Raw genomic sequence first — 20,219 nt, forward strand, 5'->3', positions numbered from 1 at the left:
GTAAGCCCCAACAATCTGACGTCAGAACTAGTCTTCCAGTGCTGTGTTACTTTCTATTTGATTGTGCCCACATGGTGACACAAGTTTACTGACCTCAAATGTCTGTCTCTAGCTTATGTCTAAATTTAAGCTTCAGTAAACCAGCATCTCCTGGGAGTTGGGATGGGGGTGGGGTGGGTGGGGTGGAGGTGGGGTGGGGGTGGGATTAGCCCTTTTCTTCTTCCCTCAGTCCCTCACGTTCACAGACATTTGCTACTCCAGCATCCTTAAACCCAAAGCCACGCAGTACAATCAGTGTCTTCCTCTGAATCTCTTTCCTATTGAGACAATGAATGAAAGCTGAGTTACTGTGTCTGCCTATGACTTAGCTCTCCGTCTCCATCTCTGATCTCTAGCAAGTGCTAATGGTTCATTGATAGGCCATAGTTGACATTGGTCTTTACTTTCTTCTTGAATTGTTTCGGGAATCTTATCTGTGCTGGTTAAACTATGTCCTTACCTCCTCTGCTCCATAGGTCTACTGTCTTTCTCTGCCCAGAAGCATTGACCTCTGTGGCAACACCAGCAGTTCCCGTGTCCCTGGCTTCCCATGGGCTCAGCGGATGCTTGATATGAGAGTAGGAGGAAGAAAGGGAGTCAGGAGAAACTTCTCCCCAACTTCCTGCTGTAGTGCGGCATTCTTTGGTAGCTGTCCAGCATCCAGCCTCCACGGCCTGGGCAGACACATCTTCATCTTGTCCATGCACAGAATGGAAACCCTGTAGAGCCTCTCTATTCCTCTTGTTTCCCTGAACTCTGACGCCATCTTTGTACACAGTGCCTTTGATAAGTAACTTTCAATAGACTCTTTAGAGTGGAATGCTACTTTCCCTATTCCTCTAGTGTTCTCAAATGTTTCAAAGGCATGGGAGAGGGCCCAAACATCTAGCTATCTGTAGTATTAAATAGGCCTTAGGTAGATTTTCCCCCAAATCGGATTTGAGTTCTTATTAGTTCATTTGCATCATGGGGGAGGGGCACAAGACTTTTGAGCATGACCACACTGGACTCAGAGACGGTCTCTTTCATGGCTTGGATGAGAGTCCTTCTCTTTGTCCTTTCCCCTGTGCCCTGCTGCTTCTCCCTTCACATCTTCAGTCTGTCACTTGTGGATTGTTTGTTTGTTTGTTTGTTTTTACTTCACCAGCACTCACCCATGTGAAAGCAATGCTCACCTCTCACCTAGGCCATAAGCAGTTTCCTGACAATTGGAGTTTACTGTTTGCCTATCATAGACTTCTCTCCTGCTCAAAGTCATAGTTTTCGATCATAAGGCACATTGTGGTATTCCTTTATGGATCCCCTCCTGTGAACTCTCACTTACTTCAAATATCAAACAGGACACAGCTCAAAAGGCAAAGCATGAGTCTGAGAAGTACTTTGCTCTCCTAACTGTATCAGGTCCTCCTTCTTTTCCCTGTCCATGGTTGTGTAACTACCCTGGCAGACTGCTGTGAGCCCTTGTATGGTAGTCCTTCCTCTGCCTCAGATGCTGTGATCCCAGTGTTACTGGCAAGAAGGGTTCCTTTTCCTTCTTCAGTTCCTGGCTCAAACACTGTCTCCTTAGGCCATCATTACAAGGAGTAGCTTCTAGTAAGTTTCAACCCAATTCCCCATCTCCGCTTCTGGAAATGTTGTTTGTTCCCTTATTGGTGATTGCATCTTTATGGATAAAAAGTCTTCAAGGACAAGGGTGTTACACGCTGTTCTCAGAATCTAGGATAAACCTCAGGTTAGAGCAGTGTGAAATTATAAGCAGTTTGGGTGATAAGTTAATCAATTTACATCTTTATACTTTTTAGTACGTTTGAGAATCAAACTTAGATCCTTAAACATTCTAAGCCAATGTTCTTCTACTGAGCTGTATTAGTAGCTCCAAATGGACTTTTGAAAAGAAAGACTAGTAAAAATACTTTTGAAAGAAACACATATATAAGAATATATAGTGAGGGATGCCTTGGACACTTAGGCCTGATTTAAAGAGTCATCCTGGCTGTAACAGATGTATTAACATTTACTGTTGCTTTGCCCCATCAGCAAATAGAGGTTCTCTGTGTCTGTGTCTATGTCTGTGTCTGTGTCTGTGTCTGTGTCTGTGTCTGTGTCTGTGTCTGTGTCTGTGTCTGTGTCTGTGTCTGTGTCTGTGTCTGTGTCTGTGTCTGTGTCTGCCTTTAGACTTGGGAGAAGAGTGGAATATCAACTCCTAAGAGGCAGAGGAAAGGTAGGGTATAAAAAGAGGAAGATATATATGTTCCTGCACTTGTACACACACACACAAACACACACACACACAAAAACACACACACACAAACACACACACACACACAAAACACACACACACAAAAACACACACACACAAACACACACACACACACAAAAACACACACACACAAACACACACACGTGTGGGAGGTTGGGGGAGTGTGCATGTGTGAGTGCATGGGCATCCCATGTGTTTGCATGCAACCTACACAAAAATTTTTGAAGTTAAACAGCAGAAACATCCCACTAAGGGAATTTCCCTTTCCCCCAGTCTAACAAGTCCATATGCTCCAACATATCAATCTGTAATGAAAACTAAAATTGGTGTTATGCACGAAGGCATTATCCAGTTGCCACATCATACAAGACAGGCAGCTCTATCCATGATATACTTCCACTTCAGTCTATTTTAGGAAGCTTCTGGATTCTAATCTAAAAGTGGTATCTGGAAAAGAGATAATAATTTGTGCTCACATAGCAGTTTTCATCCAAAGGACTTATGCACTGCACAAAGAAATAAGTATTATTATCCCAGATGGAGCCTGTCAGACAGAGGGGCTACTGCCCTGTCAGCAGGTTAAAGAGAAGGAGTCCTGAGCTCGGAACACAGCCCTATACTATAAATTACTGCGTCACGGCCTCTCCTGATGGAGGGCTAGGTTATTAGTGATGAGGTTTTTTTTCCCCCTTAAATTAAGTAGACTATCAGGCCTTAGTATTTTAGCATATGCCCCAAATATGAAAATAAGTGCTTATAAAACTTCTGAATTTGGGATTGTGTAGCTATTTAAAATAAGAAAACTGATAGACTAATGTACTACATAGGTGGTGATATTATTTATTTAAGATCCACAGCAAATGGTATGAGACAGGAATTATTTTGTCACCCGTTGTACAGTTGCGGAGAATGTGGGAAAGACATGAAGCAGAGCCAAGCTCAGACGGAGGTGATTGATGCTGAAGCCCTCACAGTTAGTGGGTCACTCTGTGTCAGGTACCTTGTGAGGCATTCTGGCAGCACCGGGGTCTGAACCTAAGGCATCGCTCACGTGAAGCTAGCATTCTACCATAGAGCTACAGCCTCGAGCCTTGTGTGTGAATCTGTACGAATTATCTAAGAGTTCATTTACCAAATCCTAGGAGGTGGATCGATTGTCCTCCCAATAAAGGTTTACAAAGGCAAATTAATTTATCTGAGCTCAGTTTTAAAAGCAGACAAAAGAGCGGTGGGCAAGGAGGTAGAGCCTTAGGACTTTTCCTGCCACGGAGCAGTTGTACAACCCTGAGTCTATCAGTAGGGTTCCTGGCTTCAATTCTTCCCTGTAAAAGGGGAATGTGCTGAGGGACACTGGTGCTAAACTTCTGCCCACTGCTAAAACACTGCTGCTCCGTAACTGCTTTCTATTTAGTCCCTTGTTTGAAATCCTTGGAGGACAAGAAATGAACCACACAGAACCTGAAAGTGACTCTGGCAGCCAAATTTAGAAAACAGATCTCAAAAGAAGAAAAAAAAGAAGTTTACAAAAATGTCTTTATATAGAAAGCGAGACTATCCTGCAAAGGGTTTCGCTCGATCTGTGTCTCAGTGACCAGATGGAGGTCACACTTCCCCCCCATGCCCAGCTAGTTCTCCTGCCTGCAACAAGTCATGTGACTTGGGTCAGGGGTCCTTTCTGCCCATGGACCAGCCTGAGCTGGAAGAAGCCCATCCTGTGTGGGAGGGCCCTGAGAGAATTGCCAAGGTTTTCATGTGGGTGTTCTAGCTTGAATTCAGAATGTCTGTATCATTCTCTTTACCTCTGGTTTTGTTCTTAGTGACTATTACATAGTGACACAACCCACTGCTAACATGAACCAGTTGGTTTTTTTTTTCTCCCACAACCTTATGGTGAGCTATGGGGACATTAACAAGGCTGTATCCACATCTCTGTGTGGTTCTTGTTCAAAAGCATTGATTTGGGGTGATAAGACGCCTCGGCTGGTAAGGACACTTGCTATCAAGTCTTATGACTTGAGTTTGAATTTCAGGACACACACACACACACACACACACACACAAATAAATAAATAAATAAATAAATAAATAAATAAATAAATAAATAAATAAATAAATAAATTTTTAAGCCTGGCTTTGAATTTATGATAAGTCTTGGCAATGAAAATCATTTATGAATCAGGTTTGACTGCGTTCACTTTTGATCTCAGCTCTTGGGTAGCAGAGGCAGGCGGATCTCTGTGAGTTCAATGCCAGCCTAGCCTACAGAGTTAATATTCAGGGCAGCCAGGGTTATGACAAAAGTCTATGTTTGAGAAAAATAAAGAAAGAAAAGAAAATTATATTATATTCTCATACGTCTCTATTCTCCCCCCCTTTTTTTGTAAAATGTTGCTTACAAACACCAAATAGAGTCTCTGTGATATTGGAAGAGGGCTTTGGGGGTGTGCATGACGACACTGCTTTGACAATGTTCTAGGTTTTTTGAGTTTGCAAAATGCAAAACCGTTGAAGCAAGTACATACTGTACATGAGGCAGTTGACACAAAATGCCCCCAATAAGTGGAGACCACCATTGTAGTTATCAGTTATTAAGTCAGATGCAGAGTTAGGGGCTCAGAGTCCCAAGCCTAAATGTCTAAGACAGGGGACTAATTCACTTCGGATTCTAGGAAAGGCATAGACACGAGCTGCCTAGAGACACCACGTGCCCTGGCCTTCCATACTCTGTAGAAGCTAATTCTGCAGTTATTCTCATACACACCACACCTCCAGGAAAGTGGGACAATCGTCTCTTTTCTCTTTGGACACCCCGCCTGGGTCTGCATCGTCTATGGCCACAGGAACCTGGTCACTGCTAGGACATAAGAACTTTCCTTTCCACCTGAAGACTCTGAGGTGGATGTAGCCCCACGAAATCACTTCTAGTACTAATTAGCAGTAGATTTTTATTTTTTGACATTGGGTCTCCTGTATCCTGGGCTGACCTTCAACTGGTTATATAGCCAAGGATGACCTTGAATTCAGACACATTGCTTCTGCCTCCCAAGTGTTAGGATTCTAGACGTGTGCCACTACATTGAGTTTACGCAGTGCCAAGGGTCAAACCCATGGCCTCATACATGCTAGGTAAGCACCTTTGCCTTGACCTACATCTCCAGCCATATGTATCTGATGGTGCATACTTACACTGCTGTGTGTTGCATACGCTTGCATACGCTAGGCAAGAATTGTACCAACTGAGCCACATCCCCAGCCCTGCATTTGTTTAATTTTGTGCGTATGAGTGTTCTGCCTGGATGTGTGTATGTAGGCCCAGAATCCACAGAGCTCAGGGGAAGGCATCAGCTCCCCTGGAGTCAGTATTACTATGGTTGTTGTGAACCACCATGTGGGTTCTGGGAACTGAACCTTGTTCCTCTGCATGAGCAGTCAGTGCTGTTAACCTCCATCTCTCCAGTCCTGGTCCCCACCACTACCACCACCACCACCATTTTGTTTTAGACTGGATTTGCCTTTTAAGCTTGTTTGTTTGTTTGTTTGTGTTTTGAGACAGTATCTCTATGTGTATTCCTGGCTGGCCTAGAAAATTGTGTGTGTGGGAGCGTGCATCTCTGCAGTCAGAGGACAATTTGTGGGCGTTGGTTCTGCCCTTTTACCATAGGAGCCCCAGGGACTAAACACGTGTCCTCAGTCTTGGTGATGGGCACCTTCACCTCCTGATCCATCTTGCCAGCTCATTTTTTAAAAACATACAGGAAATCCTACCGTGCAATGATTTCTTACCACATAGAGGCTCTGATCTCTTTGCCTGGGAATCACTAGAGTAAGTCACCCATTGTCCCTCTCGTTCAACATAAATTTTGCCCTGTCTCCGAGCTAGGCATTGTTCTAAGTGCCTTGGACCCCTCATCCCATATCAGCCACACCCTTCTATTCTGGTTTTAAATGTTATCTCCCAAAGAAGCCTTCCTTTGTCCAGGCTGACCTTGTCTCTGCCCTCCCATTACTCTCTATCATTTCGTTCTGTTTATTTCCTTCAGAATACTGACCACTATAAGCAATTAGTTACCAACTCAATTGTTTGTTGCTGTCCCTCCAGCCAGACCAAGAGCTTTGGGAGCACGGGACATTGTTGATTTGGCTCTTCCATACGTCCAGGAACTAGGGCGGCGGCTTGCTGTTTGGCACGTAGGCACGGTGACTTGAGTATTTATTGAATAAAAACATAAAACGGTGCCATGAGACACATCCTATAATTTCCCCCATTACTCCAATGAGGAAACTGGGGGTTAGAGAGTAAAGCGGAGTCTTACTGAAGCTAGTAACTTATAAAACAGGCTAAAGAACACCCAGCTCTCCTTCACCCCAGAGTACACGCTCTTGACAACTCTGCTGCTGTGTGTGCTCTTAAGTATCTAAGCCTCTCTGGAGAGCTCCTTTCCACTGAAAATGAGGGGTGGGGTTAGCCACCCTCGCTATAGCAATAGTTCGAGATTTATGGTATCTATGACCAGTGAAGGGGCTGTGAAGCCTGGCTTGAGGCCTCTGAGAGCACTGATGCTGGGAAGATGGCTCAGCAGTTGAGAGTGTTCTGCCCTTGCAGAGATCACATGCACTTATACGCATGTACACATACCTACACACACACACACACACACACACACACACACAGACAGACACACAGAGAGAGAGAGAGAGAGAGAGAGAGAACACACACATACTTTTAAAAAAACAGTAAAAAATTTTAAAAAGAACACTGATCCTCAGCCCCACCCCCGTTTTCCTTCTCTTTTCTCATTCCTTCTCTGAAGATTTGCTGATTGTACCTTGTGTGTTGGATGTAATAGTGGTCTAAAGACTCATAGAACATCAACTATGCCATTGTAGCTGCTTGAAGTACTGTAGAGTCAATGGTGTGACGGTGAGCTATGCAAGTGACATAGTAACCCAGAGGAGAGCATATGTGTTGAATGGGGTGGTGGTGGTGGTGGTTGTGTGTGTGTGTGTGTGTGTGTGTGTGTGTGTGTGTGTGTGTGATCAGCTACCAGGCTGCTAAGCAGAAGGAGGCCTGGAGAGTTTTGCTTGGGAATATGGCTTTTACTCTTGGGTCTGGTCACATCCATTCACTTGGATTTTTAGACAGCGGACTGGCTGTGGTCTAACTGGGACCGTGCCAGGAGGCAAAAAGCATTATTACCACTGGGATCTCTGCAGTGTTCAGATTCACAACGAGGACTTGAGCATAAGGTGTTTGCAGCAGGTGGAGAGGAAGGAAATGCATCAGAGATTTCTGAAGGTGGAGCTAAAGGACTTGGTGGGTGAGCAGTTGGTAGCGGTTAGGAAACGAGACTAGAGAATGGCTTGCATGCCCAAGTATAAAGTACTATCATTAAGAAATGGAGGGAATTTGGAGTCAGGTGAGAGAGATACTGCTGTTGGCTTTGGATATTCTGTTAGAATATCCACTTAAGAGAACCAGGAGGAAAGGAAGGGTCAGCACCTACTTTCCTGGAAGAGTTCTGCTAGCCCAAGTCAGTATTCTTGGGCTAATTTCCCCGGGGAGGCCCACACCTCAGGTATTGAATTCTCGGAGAGCTTCACTAGCATTTCTGAGCTTGACATCTATCAAGGATAACAGAACAATATGGAAAACTTCCTGGGCTCTCACTGATAAAAGCATGGATTGTGGAATACATGTTTGGGTCAGACACTGACTTTTGCAAGCACCAGATTACAAAGAAAGCATTTCCATGGAGTCTTCTCTGGCCCTGACAGGCTCTGGCTCTAAGCTGGCTCCCAAGAGCGCCCCCCCCCCTTAGGGAGCTGATTTTTAAAAAGGAAACGGGGTTGTATAACGCGCAGCCTGGTTCCCCTTGACAACTGGAGAAAACCCTGAGTTTGGGAGGCTGGACCTGCTTCCAATCATTACCTCTCGAAGCAAGACTCATTGTCTTCTTTTAAAATGATGGGACTGGAATCGTCTATCTCAGCTCGAATATCCAGCGGTCACCAGGCGGTGGCAGGGTCGAGCAGGAGGACTCTTTGGGGGCTAGTGGGGCGTTTCAGGGTCTTCTTAGGGAAAGAAGAGACAAGAAGCAGGCGTTCCATCCTGGCCCGGTCTCCCTCCCTAGTACTTCCAGCCTAGGGCTGAAGGCAGAGAGAGGCACGCCCTGTGTCCTACACCTCTGTTTTTGGGATGCTATCAGAAGCCACCCTCACCTCCTGGCACTAAACACCACTGTCATGCCTATGGATCCCAAGAGCAAAGGGTGGCACGATTTCTCCCGCGCCCCTGCGGGCTGAAGGCGGGCACTAAAGCAGTGCAGTTCCAAGCTTCCCCTGCAGAAGCCACGCTCCTGACTAGGTCCGGGGATAGAGGGGGCGCGAGAGAGCAAGTGGGCGGGCGTCCCATCCTCCGCAACCTCCTCTAAGTCCTGGCGCACAGGGAGGGAGCGCTGCGCTGCGCCCGGGCTGCGCATCGCGGCCCACTTGCCGCTTGTCCCCTGCCCTGGCTGGGCCACCTCCCCGGGCTGCCGGTGGAGGGCTTCGAGGCGCTAACGTTACGCTGTTTCCGGTTTTCCAGAGGGCTCTGTTTCCCCTCCCAAGGCGGCGGCGGCTGAGCGGCGGAGCCCCCCAAATGGCCTGGCCAGATGCGGCAGGTTTGCTGCTCAGCGCTGCCGCCGCCACTGGAGAAGGCTCGGTGCAGCAGCTACAGCTACAGCGACAGCAGCAGCAGCAGCAGCAGCAACAACAGCAGCAGCAGCACCAGCAGCAGAAGCAGCAGCAGAAGCAGCAGCAGCACCACCAGCAGCAGCAGCAGCAGCGAGAACAGCGGCAGCAACAGCGGCAGCATCTTCCGTCCCGCTGCGCCCCCAGAGCCGCGGCCGCAGCCACAGCCGCAGCCCCGCAGCCCCGCAGCCCGGAGAGCCGCCGCCCGCTCGCGAGCCGCAGCCGCCGGCGGCATGAGGCGCGACCCGGCCCCCGGCTTCTCGATGCTGCTCTTCGGTGTGTCACTCGCCTGCTACTCGCCCAGCCTCAAGTCGGTGCAGGACCAGGCGTACAAGGCACCCGTGGTGGTGGAGGGCAAGGTACAGGGACTGGCCCCGGCAGGCGGTTCCAGCTCTAACAGCACCCGAGAGCCTCCCGCCTCGGGTCGGGTGGCGCTGGTGAAGGTGCTGGACAAGTGGCCGCTCCGGAGCGGGGGGCTGCAGCGGGAGCAGGTGATCAGCGTGGGCTCCTGCGCGCCGCTCGAAAGGAACCAGCGCTACATCTTTTTCCTGGAGCCCACCGAGCAGCCCTTAGTTTTTAAGACAGCCTTTGCCCCGGTCGACCCTAACGGCAAAAACATCAAGAAAGAGGTGGGCAAGATCCTGTGCACTGACTGCGGTGAGTCGCCCCCTCCTTCTGCTGGAGAAAGGGGGGGAGGGAGGTGGTGGAGGATGGGGGTGGGGCGGAGAGGTGCCGCAGGTGCCCAGGCCTGGCAGCACACGGGCGCCGGGGGGTGGGGCCGCCCCTGAATAGGGCGCCGGTCGCGGGTGGGTGAAGATGTGGGCTTGGGGCGAAGGAGGATCAGGCTCAAAGTGTGTGCTAGGGTCGAGAGCTGGTGGGGAGGCGCTGGCCTGTGCCAACAGAGATCTGCGGCTGATGTATGGCATGTGGGGCTGGAAAGCTGCCATCATAGCCCAGTAGCGGAAGGGAAGACGGTGAGGTCCGGGAGGCGCTGGCCTGAGGCTCAGTGAGTCAGGAGTGACCCTCGGAGGCCTCGCCCGCTCAGCTCCCGGGGGCCTGCCTTGCCCAGGCTGGCAGGGTCTACAGGAGCAGCTGGGCAGACTCCCAGGCTGTGAAGGCCTCCGCTTACAAGTTCTCCTAGGGAATGATCGCCCCCGCCCCCTCCTTCCTCTCCCCGGCTCTTTGCTCTGCTCATCCCCACCGCTGGCGCAGGCAGAGTTGGACTTTTTCTGCTACCGTTTCCCGTTCTCCATGTGGCTCTGGGTTGTTTTTCCTCGGTTGTGCTACGCCTGTCTTTGCTAAGCGAGTAGCTCAGCCTTCCCTCCTAACACCCAGAACTAGTGAGGAGACACTCTTTTAGCAGTTTGTGAAGTAGCTCACCTGGTCTTGGTGGTGGTGGTGATGGTGGTTAAGAGTAACTTGCTTTTGCTGAATGTTTGAAGTTCAGCTCTAACATCTTCCTGGCGGGATGTACTGACCGCATCTGCATCTGTCTTCACAATGTTGGGTGTTGCACAGGAATGCAGGGGATTGTAAACGAAACGCTAGCCTGCATATCTGGCGGCCCCAGAGTGAAGGTCTCCCATACGGAAGTTAAAGAAATGACGCTTAAAACAGCCTTTTCTTCTTGTCTTTGAGTCCCACTGACTTCTCAATAAGATGATTTTTAAAAAGGGCTGAATCTGTGGTGTTTAATGTAACCCTGGACTGTTGAATCCCTGAACTGGAATAGATGTCTTGAACTCTCATAGAAGTGGGTGATGTATTTACCAGTTTACTGACTAAACCTGGGTAGTGTAGAAGGCTTGAGTAGCAAAAATACTGTACAGTTGGAAAATTTCCTGCTTTCATTTTTTTTAAAAGAGAGATCAATGTCTTTGACTTTTGGAAGCTTCCCTCCCCAGCTCCCCCTCCCCCCAGGAGGCAAATTTTAGGCAATTAGTTGTGGGAGTGTATCTAAGCACTGTACTAAACCCTGATCACTTTAGTGAGAAGAATCTTGGAAGAATCTTACCATGGAGAGAAAAACTTATGGAAAGACAGCAGTTTGTGGTTCGGATATTTTTCTAAGCAACCTTGTTGCCTGCTCTTTAACGGGGATTTTTATGCTCTGAAATGTTTTATGTTGACAAGTTGAGACCAGCTAAGAATTGCTCTCTTCCCTTTTCTTTTTCATTCTAAGTATTTTATCTGAGATCCCTTGGGGAATTGTGGAACTAACTGTGTTGTGCAGGGGAAGTAGATAGTAAAAACATGTATTGAACCTTGTCCAAGGACAGTTTCTGTTTGGATGTTTGGAGAATCGCTCCTGAATATGCACAGTCCGTGTCTCCACCTGATCCCTCCTCAGGGTCACTGAGGACTGATAGCTATTGTCTGTCAGCCACTATCTGGGCAGGCATCCCTGCCCTTTGTCCCCTGCATGTCTCCTTCCTTGCACCTTGGTTGTTTTTGCTTCACATTTAATAGTTTCAACAGTTGAATGCAGAGATCATGAGAGATCTGAGGTCATAGATATACTCTGCTTTTAGGCTGTGGCATCTAGGATTATTTATGTGTAGTATAGCTCTTGCAGAGATAAATTTAGGACTGCAATCATTTGTAAAGGGAAGGCCCTCACACATCATAAATTATCGAGGAGCAGAAATGTGTATGGCAGTAAATACTTTGGAATAAAAAAACGGATGGTAGTGTGGAGATAGGCATCAGAGAAGCTTTACATAAGAGGACTAGAAACTAAAGGGCATGTCTGTGAGAGGAAACCTATGGAATTGGAGACAATATGACAGAAGAACAGAAATTCTATTTTCTTATTTTCTACAATGTGGTTAAAGAAAACATGTGCTGCAATGGCATATTAAATGAGGAAACAGAATCGGCCTAACTAACCACAACACCTTCCTTGTGTTCAGCAGGAAATAGCCAACACATTCATTTTCTGTTTTCTATTCTAAAGAAAGCCCTGTGGGCCACAGGGTCATTGGGAACATTCTCTCCTTGGAGCAGATTTGCCCATTGCAAAATAGGGAAGCTGGCACTTGGAAACTGTCATTGTAGCCGTTATGTTGAGCAACTGGGGTTGAATTGTTACTTTGTTCAGTCAGTTTCAGGTCTGAGCTGTCTGGGCTGGAGAGGTGTGGTTCCTGGGGACGTCTTCTACAGGCAGTGTTTGGGAAGGGGACTCAGAGATAATGTGCCATGTAGAGGGGTATAGTGTACTTAAAGCACATGCCTTAGTCATACCAAATCAAGGATCCTACTGGACCCCTTGCAAAAGGTCCTCATAAGGGCTTGTGGCAGTTGTGACGCGTGGCCTGAGAGTGACAGCTAGGGGTCTCTCTGGAAGAGCAATGCCTAAACAAAGGGCATATTTTATAGCTTCAATGTATAGCATTTAATCAAAATGACTACCTCTAGTGGTAAAGAGTAAAATCTTTGCATTTCTAAGATATATATATATATGAAGATGCTTTCTGAGCTTTCTGTGGGAAACAGAGGTAGAGCTACAAAGGCCTTAGAAGGACCGTGTAACTCTATGCCAGGCTGCCAGTGTGTCCTGTTCTTTACACAGTGCCCGCTTGAAAGAGGTGCTCACACATATTTGGTGTAATTGCACCTCATCTTGTTGCATTTCAAGCCATTTCCTAATTGAATAGGTTTGGGAGGCAGAAGGAAAGAAGACTGTGTCTGTCTTCCTTGGGGACTTGCTGACTTGTGGTTCTCCAGTGTGTGATGTGCTTCTGTGGACTTTGAAATCAATCTGTCACCCAGATTGACATATTAGAGGAAGGTGGTTCACAGAACTTAGTATAGCAAAAGTGGCCAAATATTTTTAAAAGGCTATTTATTTGCAGAATCTTTTCTTTTCCAGCCAGCTGGGAAACCAGCCGTGCTGCAGCGTGAAGACAGGAGAGTGAAACCAGATTAGAAACTGGCCAGTCCTGGGGGTGGGGGGGCAGGCTTGGTTATAGGCTCAGGGACTGAATTACCACCCTATGCCATTATATCTTGGGCGACTGCTTTCCTCTGCAGAATGGAATTTGTGGGACAGAAATAACATCTCATCTCGGAGATCCTTTTTGTCCTCATCCTTGCCCCTGGCAGTGTTTGGTATTGTGTCTAGATGAGACACTCGTTTGAGGGGATGAAGTCAAGTGAAGTTCAAAAACGGAGCTTCCAAATTCATGTTGAAACACACTCAACTTCCTGATCTGTGACATGGGGTTTGTGCTGGGGTGGGGACTTGGGGGGGGGAGAGACTGAGTCTGATGGTAGCCTTTACTTGTTACTATGGGAACCCACTTGTCTTCTCTTTTTGTCTAATTGATAAGGAACCCTTATCAATTAGAATACTTGGCCATGATATGCTTAATCAGTGTGGTGATTGGTTGCTAATGGGATCTGAGAGGTAGGAAGAAAGGTCTTGCTGGGGAGGATGCTTTCTAAGGGTGAAGGTAGGAGGAGGTGAGTTACCACTCCCTAATTTTAAATGCAAAGACAGGAACTATTAATTTGATTAGCAAATGTTTTGGGATCTCGGGAGCCTGGTTAACAACAGTCTAAATGACTAACTTCCTCTTAGCTCCTAATCAAGGCCTTTGTACTTCTTACCATCCTTCATTATCCAGAGCTTTTAAATTTTATTCTCTGATAACAGCTTATGTTTATAATGAAACTGCACTTACATTTTTATATAAGAAACACATTGCTAATGCTCAAAACTCAGCAAATCTATCAGAATATAGATCGCATGGTTTCCTCTTGTCTGTTCTCAGCTCCCCCACTCTAAAACAATTGTAAAAGTGTTTAGTTTTGAAATATGTCTTTTTCTAAAAGGCATTTCCCCCAAAGTCGTGTTTTAATTATTTTGTTTTATTTTATTTATGGATGGAGTGTGTTGACTTTGCCTTTAAGACAATTTTATGGTAAATTTTCTTACATTACAATCCAAGATCTTAACTGCTTGGGTTCTGTTACTTCTGAGTCCTTTTCTGTGTCAAGTTATCTCGTCAAAGCCTTTCTTTTCCACTTCACCCACATTTTACCTCACAAATACAATCCTGGGATTAGAATCTAAAATCTCAACTTAGTTTTTAGATGCTATGCCATTGAAACACAGTCCCTGGCCACACATGGTGGTGCAGGTTTTAAATCCCAGCACAGTGAGTTCTAGCAAGTCAGGGGCTACCTAGTGAAACCATGCGGTAGTGTGTGTGTGTGTGTGTGTGTGTGTGTGTGTGTGTGTGTGTGTGTGTGTGTGTGTGCATGTGTAGATATATGTAGATATACATATTTATTATACATTATGCATACATATGTATATACATATGTACACTCACAGAGGTAAGTGATTAGAGTGTTTGAGGGGATCAGGGAAGTGCTTTTTGGGTAAATAGAGGAGAAAATAAATATGAAATATCTAAACAGTGGGACTGTTCACCCCCTCAGTTGGTTTAGTGGCATTCGGTGCTTTAAATATTGACTTGGGAAAGGGATGGTGATATCAATATATTAATATCAGTCTGCACCATCTTTTCTTTTCCTCTTTTAGTTCCTGTTTTTGAGTCATGGTCTTCCTATGATGCCCTGGTACATTCCCAGGGTACTGTGCAGTTTTTAACAACAGACTCTTGGGCTTTTCTTTTCAAAGGTTGAAATGGTGTTAGTATAATTTTTACTAAAGATGTGCTCCCACTCAGTTTTGAATTTGAATGTGAAGTGGGTATCACTTTCTACCGTTCCTCGTGAATTAAGTCTCCCAGCCCATTGACTGTTTAGAACTTGCACGCAGAAGTAAACCTGGTTTATGGATTCTAAGGGACGACGTCGGCAGCTCCCGAGCATCGTGGCTGAGCTGACTGAGAAAGGCAAACTCGCGGCAAAATTGAGAGTGTTTCACTCTCGTCTTTACAATTAGTTTTTATGGTAAAGCAACTGGAACACTTGAAATCTAAAACTGAACATTACCTGTTTTCCTTTGTAGTGAGGGAAAAAAATAAGATTCCAAAAGAGGGTGCCAACTTCAAATAAAATCCGTACATGATCTGCTGATTTTTCCCTTGAGTGGCAGGGTCCAAGTCATTAGTGGGAGAGAATTTTGTTTTGAAAGTGTCATCTCAAACTGCAAGGATGTCTGTTAAACATCATAATTAAGCACGCTAAAGGAGAAACCACGTTGTCAAAATGCCCAGTTAATCCACCCAAACAGCTCAAACCCACTCCCTGCTGAAATGTTTAGCCTTTTTATGAAATTAGGCTCTCAACAGTACACAGACCTAGCCGGCAAGATGGCCCAGAGAGCCAAGAGGCTCGCTGTCAAGGCTGACCACCTGGGTCATACACACAGTAGCAGGCGCATACACACACGCCAGTGAGTAAACACACTAACGAATGGAGAAGAGAAGAGTGCACACAGATCAAGTGTGCAGAGCTAGAGAGCCATGCAAGGCTGAAAGAAGTTGGGCAGACAAACAGAGGGCATTAGGATGATATGAAGAAGACGTGCTAGGACCCAGGCAAAGATCTTGCCAATCTTGGGCTCAAAAGACAAATTATACTGATTGAAATCAGTTGCTGTCAGTCACCTGTGATGCTTCGGAATTACGAAATCAAGTTGAATCCAGGACTCTTTCCCCAGCTAGTTACTTCAAGGAGAGTGTGGCATATGAGCTCAATCTACAGTCACATTCCCTCCCACTTTGTATATGCAGCGAGAGCCAAACACCTCTCCAGGGACCTTTTCTGGGACAGAGGTAGAGCGCCTCCAAAGCCAATGCTTCTGTGAGCCTCTGCTCAGCCCATGGTTGTGCTGCTAGCCACCGGGGGTGGGTAAAAGTGGTTGATGCTGCGGTTTGGTCTGTTGCTATGTATTGTAAGGCTAAGTTCAGGGGGCAAGGCTTGGTTGCCACAGACAAAGAGAGTCAGTCCTCACATAGACAACAAGTGATGCTATGTGACCTTGCACCCAAGTTATTTCTGATTGGTGAATAAAGATGCCTACAGCGTATAGCTGGGCAGAATTGAGGTAGGCGGGACTTGGGGTTCCCAGGCTTGGGGTCTCAGGAGAACATGAGGGGAGAGAGAAGAGGGTGAAGAGAGGAGAAAGATGCCATAGGTTAGTCAAGAAAGCATGGGCATGAGGGCTGGTCAATTGGAGTTAAAAGCAGCCCAGATGAAACATAGTAAGAACTCAGGGTTATTGATAGGAAATAGATTTTGATAATATAGAGGGTAAATATCTGCCCAGCATTAGTGCTAATAAAGGCTTATTATAAATATAAAGGTCGTGTGTGTCTTTTATCCGGGAATGAAATGGTCAAAGGTGGTGTAGAAACCCCGGATTGGGATTAAATATTTTCAACCACAGGTTGACATTTCACTTCCCCTTGCAGATGTTTCCAGAAGGGTAGAGGCACAGGTATCCTCACAGTTTCTGTGTCTAAGACCCCTGCCAAGATATGACAGGTTACTTTCTATTCTTTTCCTGGATCTTTATGTCTTTTTAAAAAAAAAAATCGTTCATAGATTCCCTACCCTTTCCTACGGACATTGGCTCCCTACCCCTTTCCTCTTCATCTGCTTTATAAAGACTGAGAATGGACTGTCCTTGTCCATTAGGCTGAGATGTTTTACTTGGCCTTGATCTTGGTATTGGCCCATCTAACAAAAACCAAAATGAGCTAACTCAGAATTGTATGAAAGGAAGGAAGGCCACCGCATGGCTGAATACCTAACCCAGGCCACTCAACACTTAGGGTAGCATTAATTCTGTTGTGACAGCCATGTGATCTGTATTCCAGAGGTTTTGTTATTTAAAGAGATTTTTAAGTTGTTTATCCTTTAGATGTTTATTTCAATAAACTGGCTATAGATTCCACCATCAGCGAATTTACAGTTCTGAACTACCCAGATGTAACAGCAATGCAACTTAGACTGTATGAAATGTTGTAAATTATGACAACACAGTGCTTTGGGGAGGTACATAAGGGCATCATGGAGGGAATGACAGCCATGTCTGTTGAAGAATTTAAGAAATCCCTTGGAGCAGTTTTGACGTGATTCTAACAAGAGATGGATGGGGTGAGAGTAGTTTGAGGGTAAAGAGAGAGAAATCCATTAATTAAAATCAATTGTTTGGGCATGTTGATACATGCCTTTAATCCCAACACTTGGGAGGCAGAGGCAAGCAGATCTCTGAGTTCCAGGACAGCCAGGGAGACACAGAGAAATCCTGTCTCAAAAAACAAAAACAAAACAAGACAAATTGATTCCATGCACAGAGCAGCAGTCTCAGTAGTAGAAGGCCATGCCTGTGGTTGACAAACAGACAAAGAAAGTGAGAAATAGGAGCTTAGAGCTAGGGTATAGTGACTTTCATCTGAACGCTAGGCTGATGAGTTTGTTCTTAACCTGGGTAAGCAGCATTTAAGTCTTAGTTTAAAAAATAGCTTGCTGGGTTGGAGAAATGGCTCAGCTGTAAGGACCACTGGCTACTCGTCCACTGGACCTACATGGTGGCTCACAATCCACTGTAACTTCAATTCCGGGGGAAGTGACTCCCTCTTCTGGTCTACATGGGCATCAGGCACACACAAGTGGTACACAGACAAACATGCAGGCAAAACACACACACAACACACACACACACACACACACACACACACACACACACACACACACACACATTAATAAGACAAAACAAAGCCAGTCATGGTGGCTCATGCCTTTAATCTTAGCACTTTGAAGGCAAAAGTGGGCAGACCCCTGTGAGTTTAAGCCCAGCTTGGCCTATGTAGTGAACTCCAAGATATACGATGCTATGTAGAGAGACTGTCTAAAACAAAGAAACCAAAAAACGTCTTGGTAATGTCTGGTTATACATGAATGTGGCCTGTATGTAGTTTGTCAATTTTAAGGTATTTCATGGTTTGGGATGGTATTATAAACGATATTATTAACTTGATCTCATCTTCCAGTTTCTCACTGCTAGTACAGTTGTCTCTCAGTATCCAAGGGGTGCCAGCTCCATGACCCTCCATCAATATCCAAATCTGTAGGTGCTCAAATCCCTTATGGATGCTACGGCGTTTGTATATAACCTACACATCCTCCTAGAGTTGTTTCTAGATGACGTACAATACCTCACAGGAGGTGAAAGCTGTATTGTCATTGTCATGCTTTGCTCAGGAGACAATGGCAAGATGAAAGCCCATGTGTATTCCACATAGAAGAAGGTGTATGCCACCTTATCACAGGCATAGCTGTACAGTACAGTCTGCTGATGCATAAACCACGCATACAAACTGCACATATGGAAGGCTGACAATATTAAAAGCAATAGCAATTCTTTTTGAGTGTGGTGATGGAGATTAAAGGCCATGTCTTCCAGACGCTAAACAGGCTGAGCTGTAACCCCCACCCTTCCATTTTTAATGTTGACTTTATGTCCTGTGACCCTAATGAATTCACCCTTTTTGGTGCCAGTATCGCTTTTCCTTTTTGGATTTGTTGGGACTTTCTATGCACATGATTATGTTGTCAGCAGAAAAGTTCAATTTTTTCCTGTCTGTTTGTCATTTCTTTCTTTTTCTTTCCTTTTTGCACCGGTTCGGGCTGCCAAGTACAATGTTGAATAGGAGTGCTGAGAGCAGCCGGCCTCGTTCTATTCATGGAGGAAAACATCCAGACTTTCATTATTAATTATGATGTTAGATGAGGTTTCTGAAAATATGCCCTTGCTGTAAACCATAAAAAAACCTACTAAATACAAGTGAAATAACCAAGGGATTTAGTCTTCTGGTTAGGTGGACTTGGCCTTAGAAATCGTCTTTTGTGTTTTCCGGATGGGAGTTACTGGGTAAATTACTTTCTGTGTCTTAGTTTCCCATATAATGGGAATGGTGGTCATTTAATAGGATTGGTATGAATATAGCTATGAATATAGAGATATAAAATGGAACATACCACTCCCCTTCTCTTCACTGGGTTTCACAACGTGGCCCTGGCTAGCTAAGATCTCCCTATGTAGACCAAGTTGGCTTTGAACTCACGGAGATCAGTCTGTCTCTGACATTTAAATGCTGGGGTTAAAGGCCTGTGCTACCAAGCCTGACCAAATGTTTCTTCTTCTTAACCTAGACCAATGTAAGCAGGAAGAATGGATAAATAAAAATGTCAAGTAGAAGTGTACTGAGTACAGAAAAGCATACACAAAGCTATCTTGTTTGCCCAGATGTTTCTACTAAGCTCACTCTGAGAGTTACTGGGTTGGGTTTGGGGAGGGGTGAGAGGAAGATGGGTTGTGTAAGAGCTGTCTTATCTTAGGATAGCCCATGGGAGTCCCTGGATACTGACCTTGTGGGGGGCCCAGATATGCTTCAGATCTTGATGGGCTTGTGAATATGTTGTGGTTACTTCTGGGGGACATCTGTGGTAGATACTGTTTTCTCATTTTCACAAACACAAAGTCTAAGGTCCAGACTTGTCAGTGTTTCTTCAAACATCGCATTACGCTTATGGGGTGAATGAACTGTTGTAGTCCTGCTGGGTCCCTGCTCTGACTTCAACAGATTGTAGCTTACATTTTACAGCTGTTGGGGGGAGTTGCTGAAAGATCCTGGGAAACGGCTGAAAGCTTCTATATTTTCAAAGCAGGCTCCGCGACTCGCCCTGATTTGATTTGGAGTTTCCAGATCTAGGGGTGGGCTCCTTTTTTGCCTGAGTTGTGATGGATCTGATAGTGGCCCGTAGTCAGAGAAGTAATGAGGTCATGTCACAGGTAGCAGTTTTGTGCATTTAATTTTATTCTAATCAGTTTGTTGATTGCCAATACTTTGCTTCTTAGATGCTTATAGGACAAGATTTCTTGCTTTAGGTTCTTTCCCTCTGTTGGGTACCATTAACCTGTAGGTCCTTGGCTAGCCATAGATCCTGAAGAATTATTCGGGTTTTATTCTTTCAATCTTAGTATTCATCACCAGCATCACTGATGGACATGTCTCTGCTTATTTAGTTTTTGGCTTGGACACATTTTGAAATCACTCAAACGACAACCCAAGGGGCCAGAACTGCTTTGGAAAGCAACACTCAGACCTCAGGCATCCTTCAGTTTAGTGTTTTTCTGGTCTTCTCACAGAATCATCACCATTATTGTTTGTTTGGCACAGGTTTTCACAGCGAATAGCCCTGTCTA

The 20,219-nt window shown here is 45.6% G+C and overlaps 1 protein-coding gene across 1 annotated transcript in view; it reads left to right on the forward strand.

Moving 5' to 3' along the window:
- The first annotated feature begins 8,418 nt into the window (after window positions 1-8,418).
- Window positions 8,419-20,219, forward strand: part of Nrg2 (neuregulin 2) — a 180,799-nt gene continuing 168,998 nt past the window's right edge. The window contains 1 exon segment of the mRNA XM_032886174.1: window positions 8,419-9,685. Within this exon segment, the coding sequence (XP_032742065.1) occupies window positions 8,950-9,685 (736 nt within the window). The 5' untranslated portion in view covers window positions 8,419-8,949.

The sequence above is a fragment of the Rattus rattus genome, chromosome 15 (assembly GCF_011064425.1).
Source record: "Rattus rattus isolate New Zealand chromosome 15, Rrattus_CSIRO_v1, whole genome shotgun sequence".
Classification (NCBI taxonomy): domain Eukaryota; kingdom Metazoa; phylum Chordata; class Mammalia; order Rodentia; family Muridae; genus Rattus; species Rattus rattus.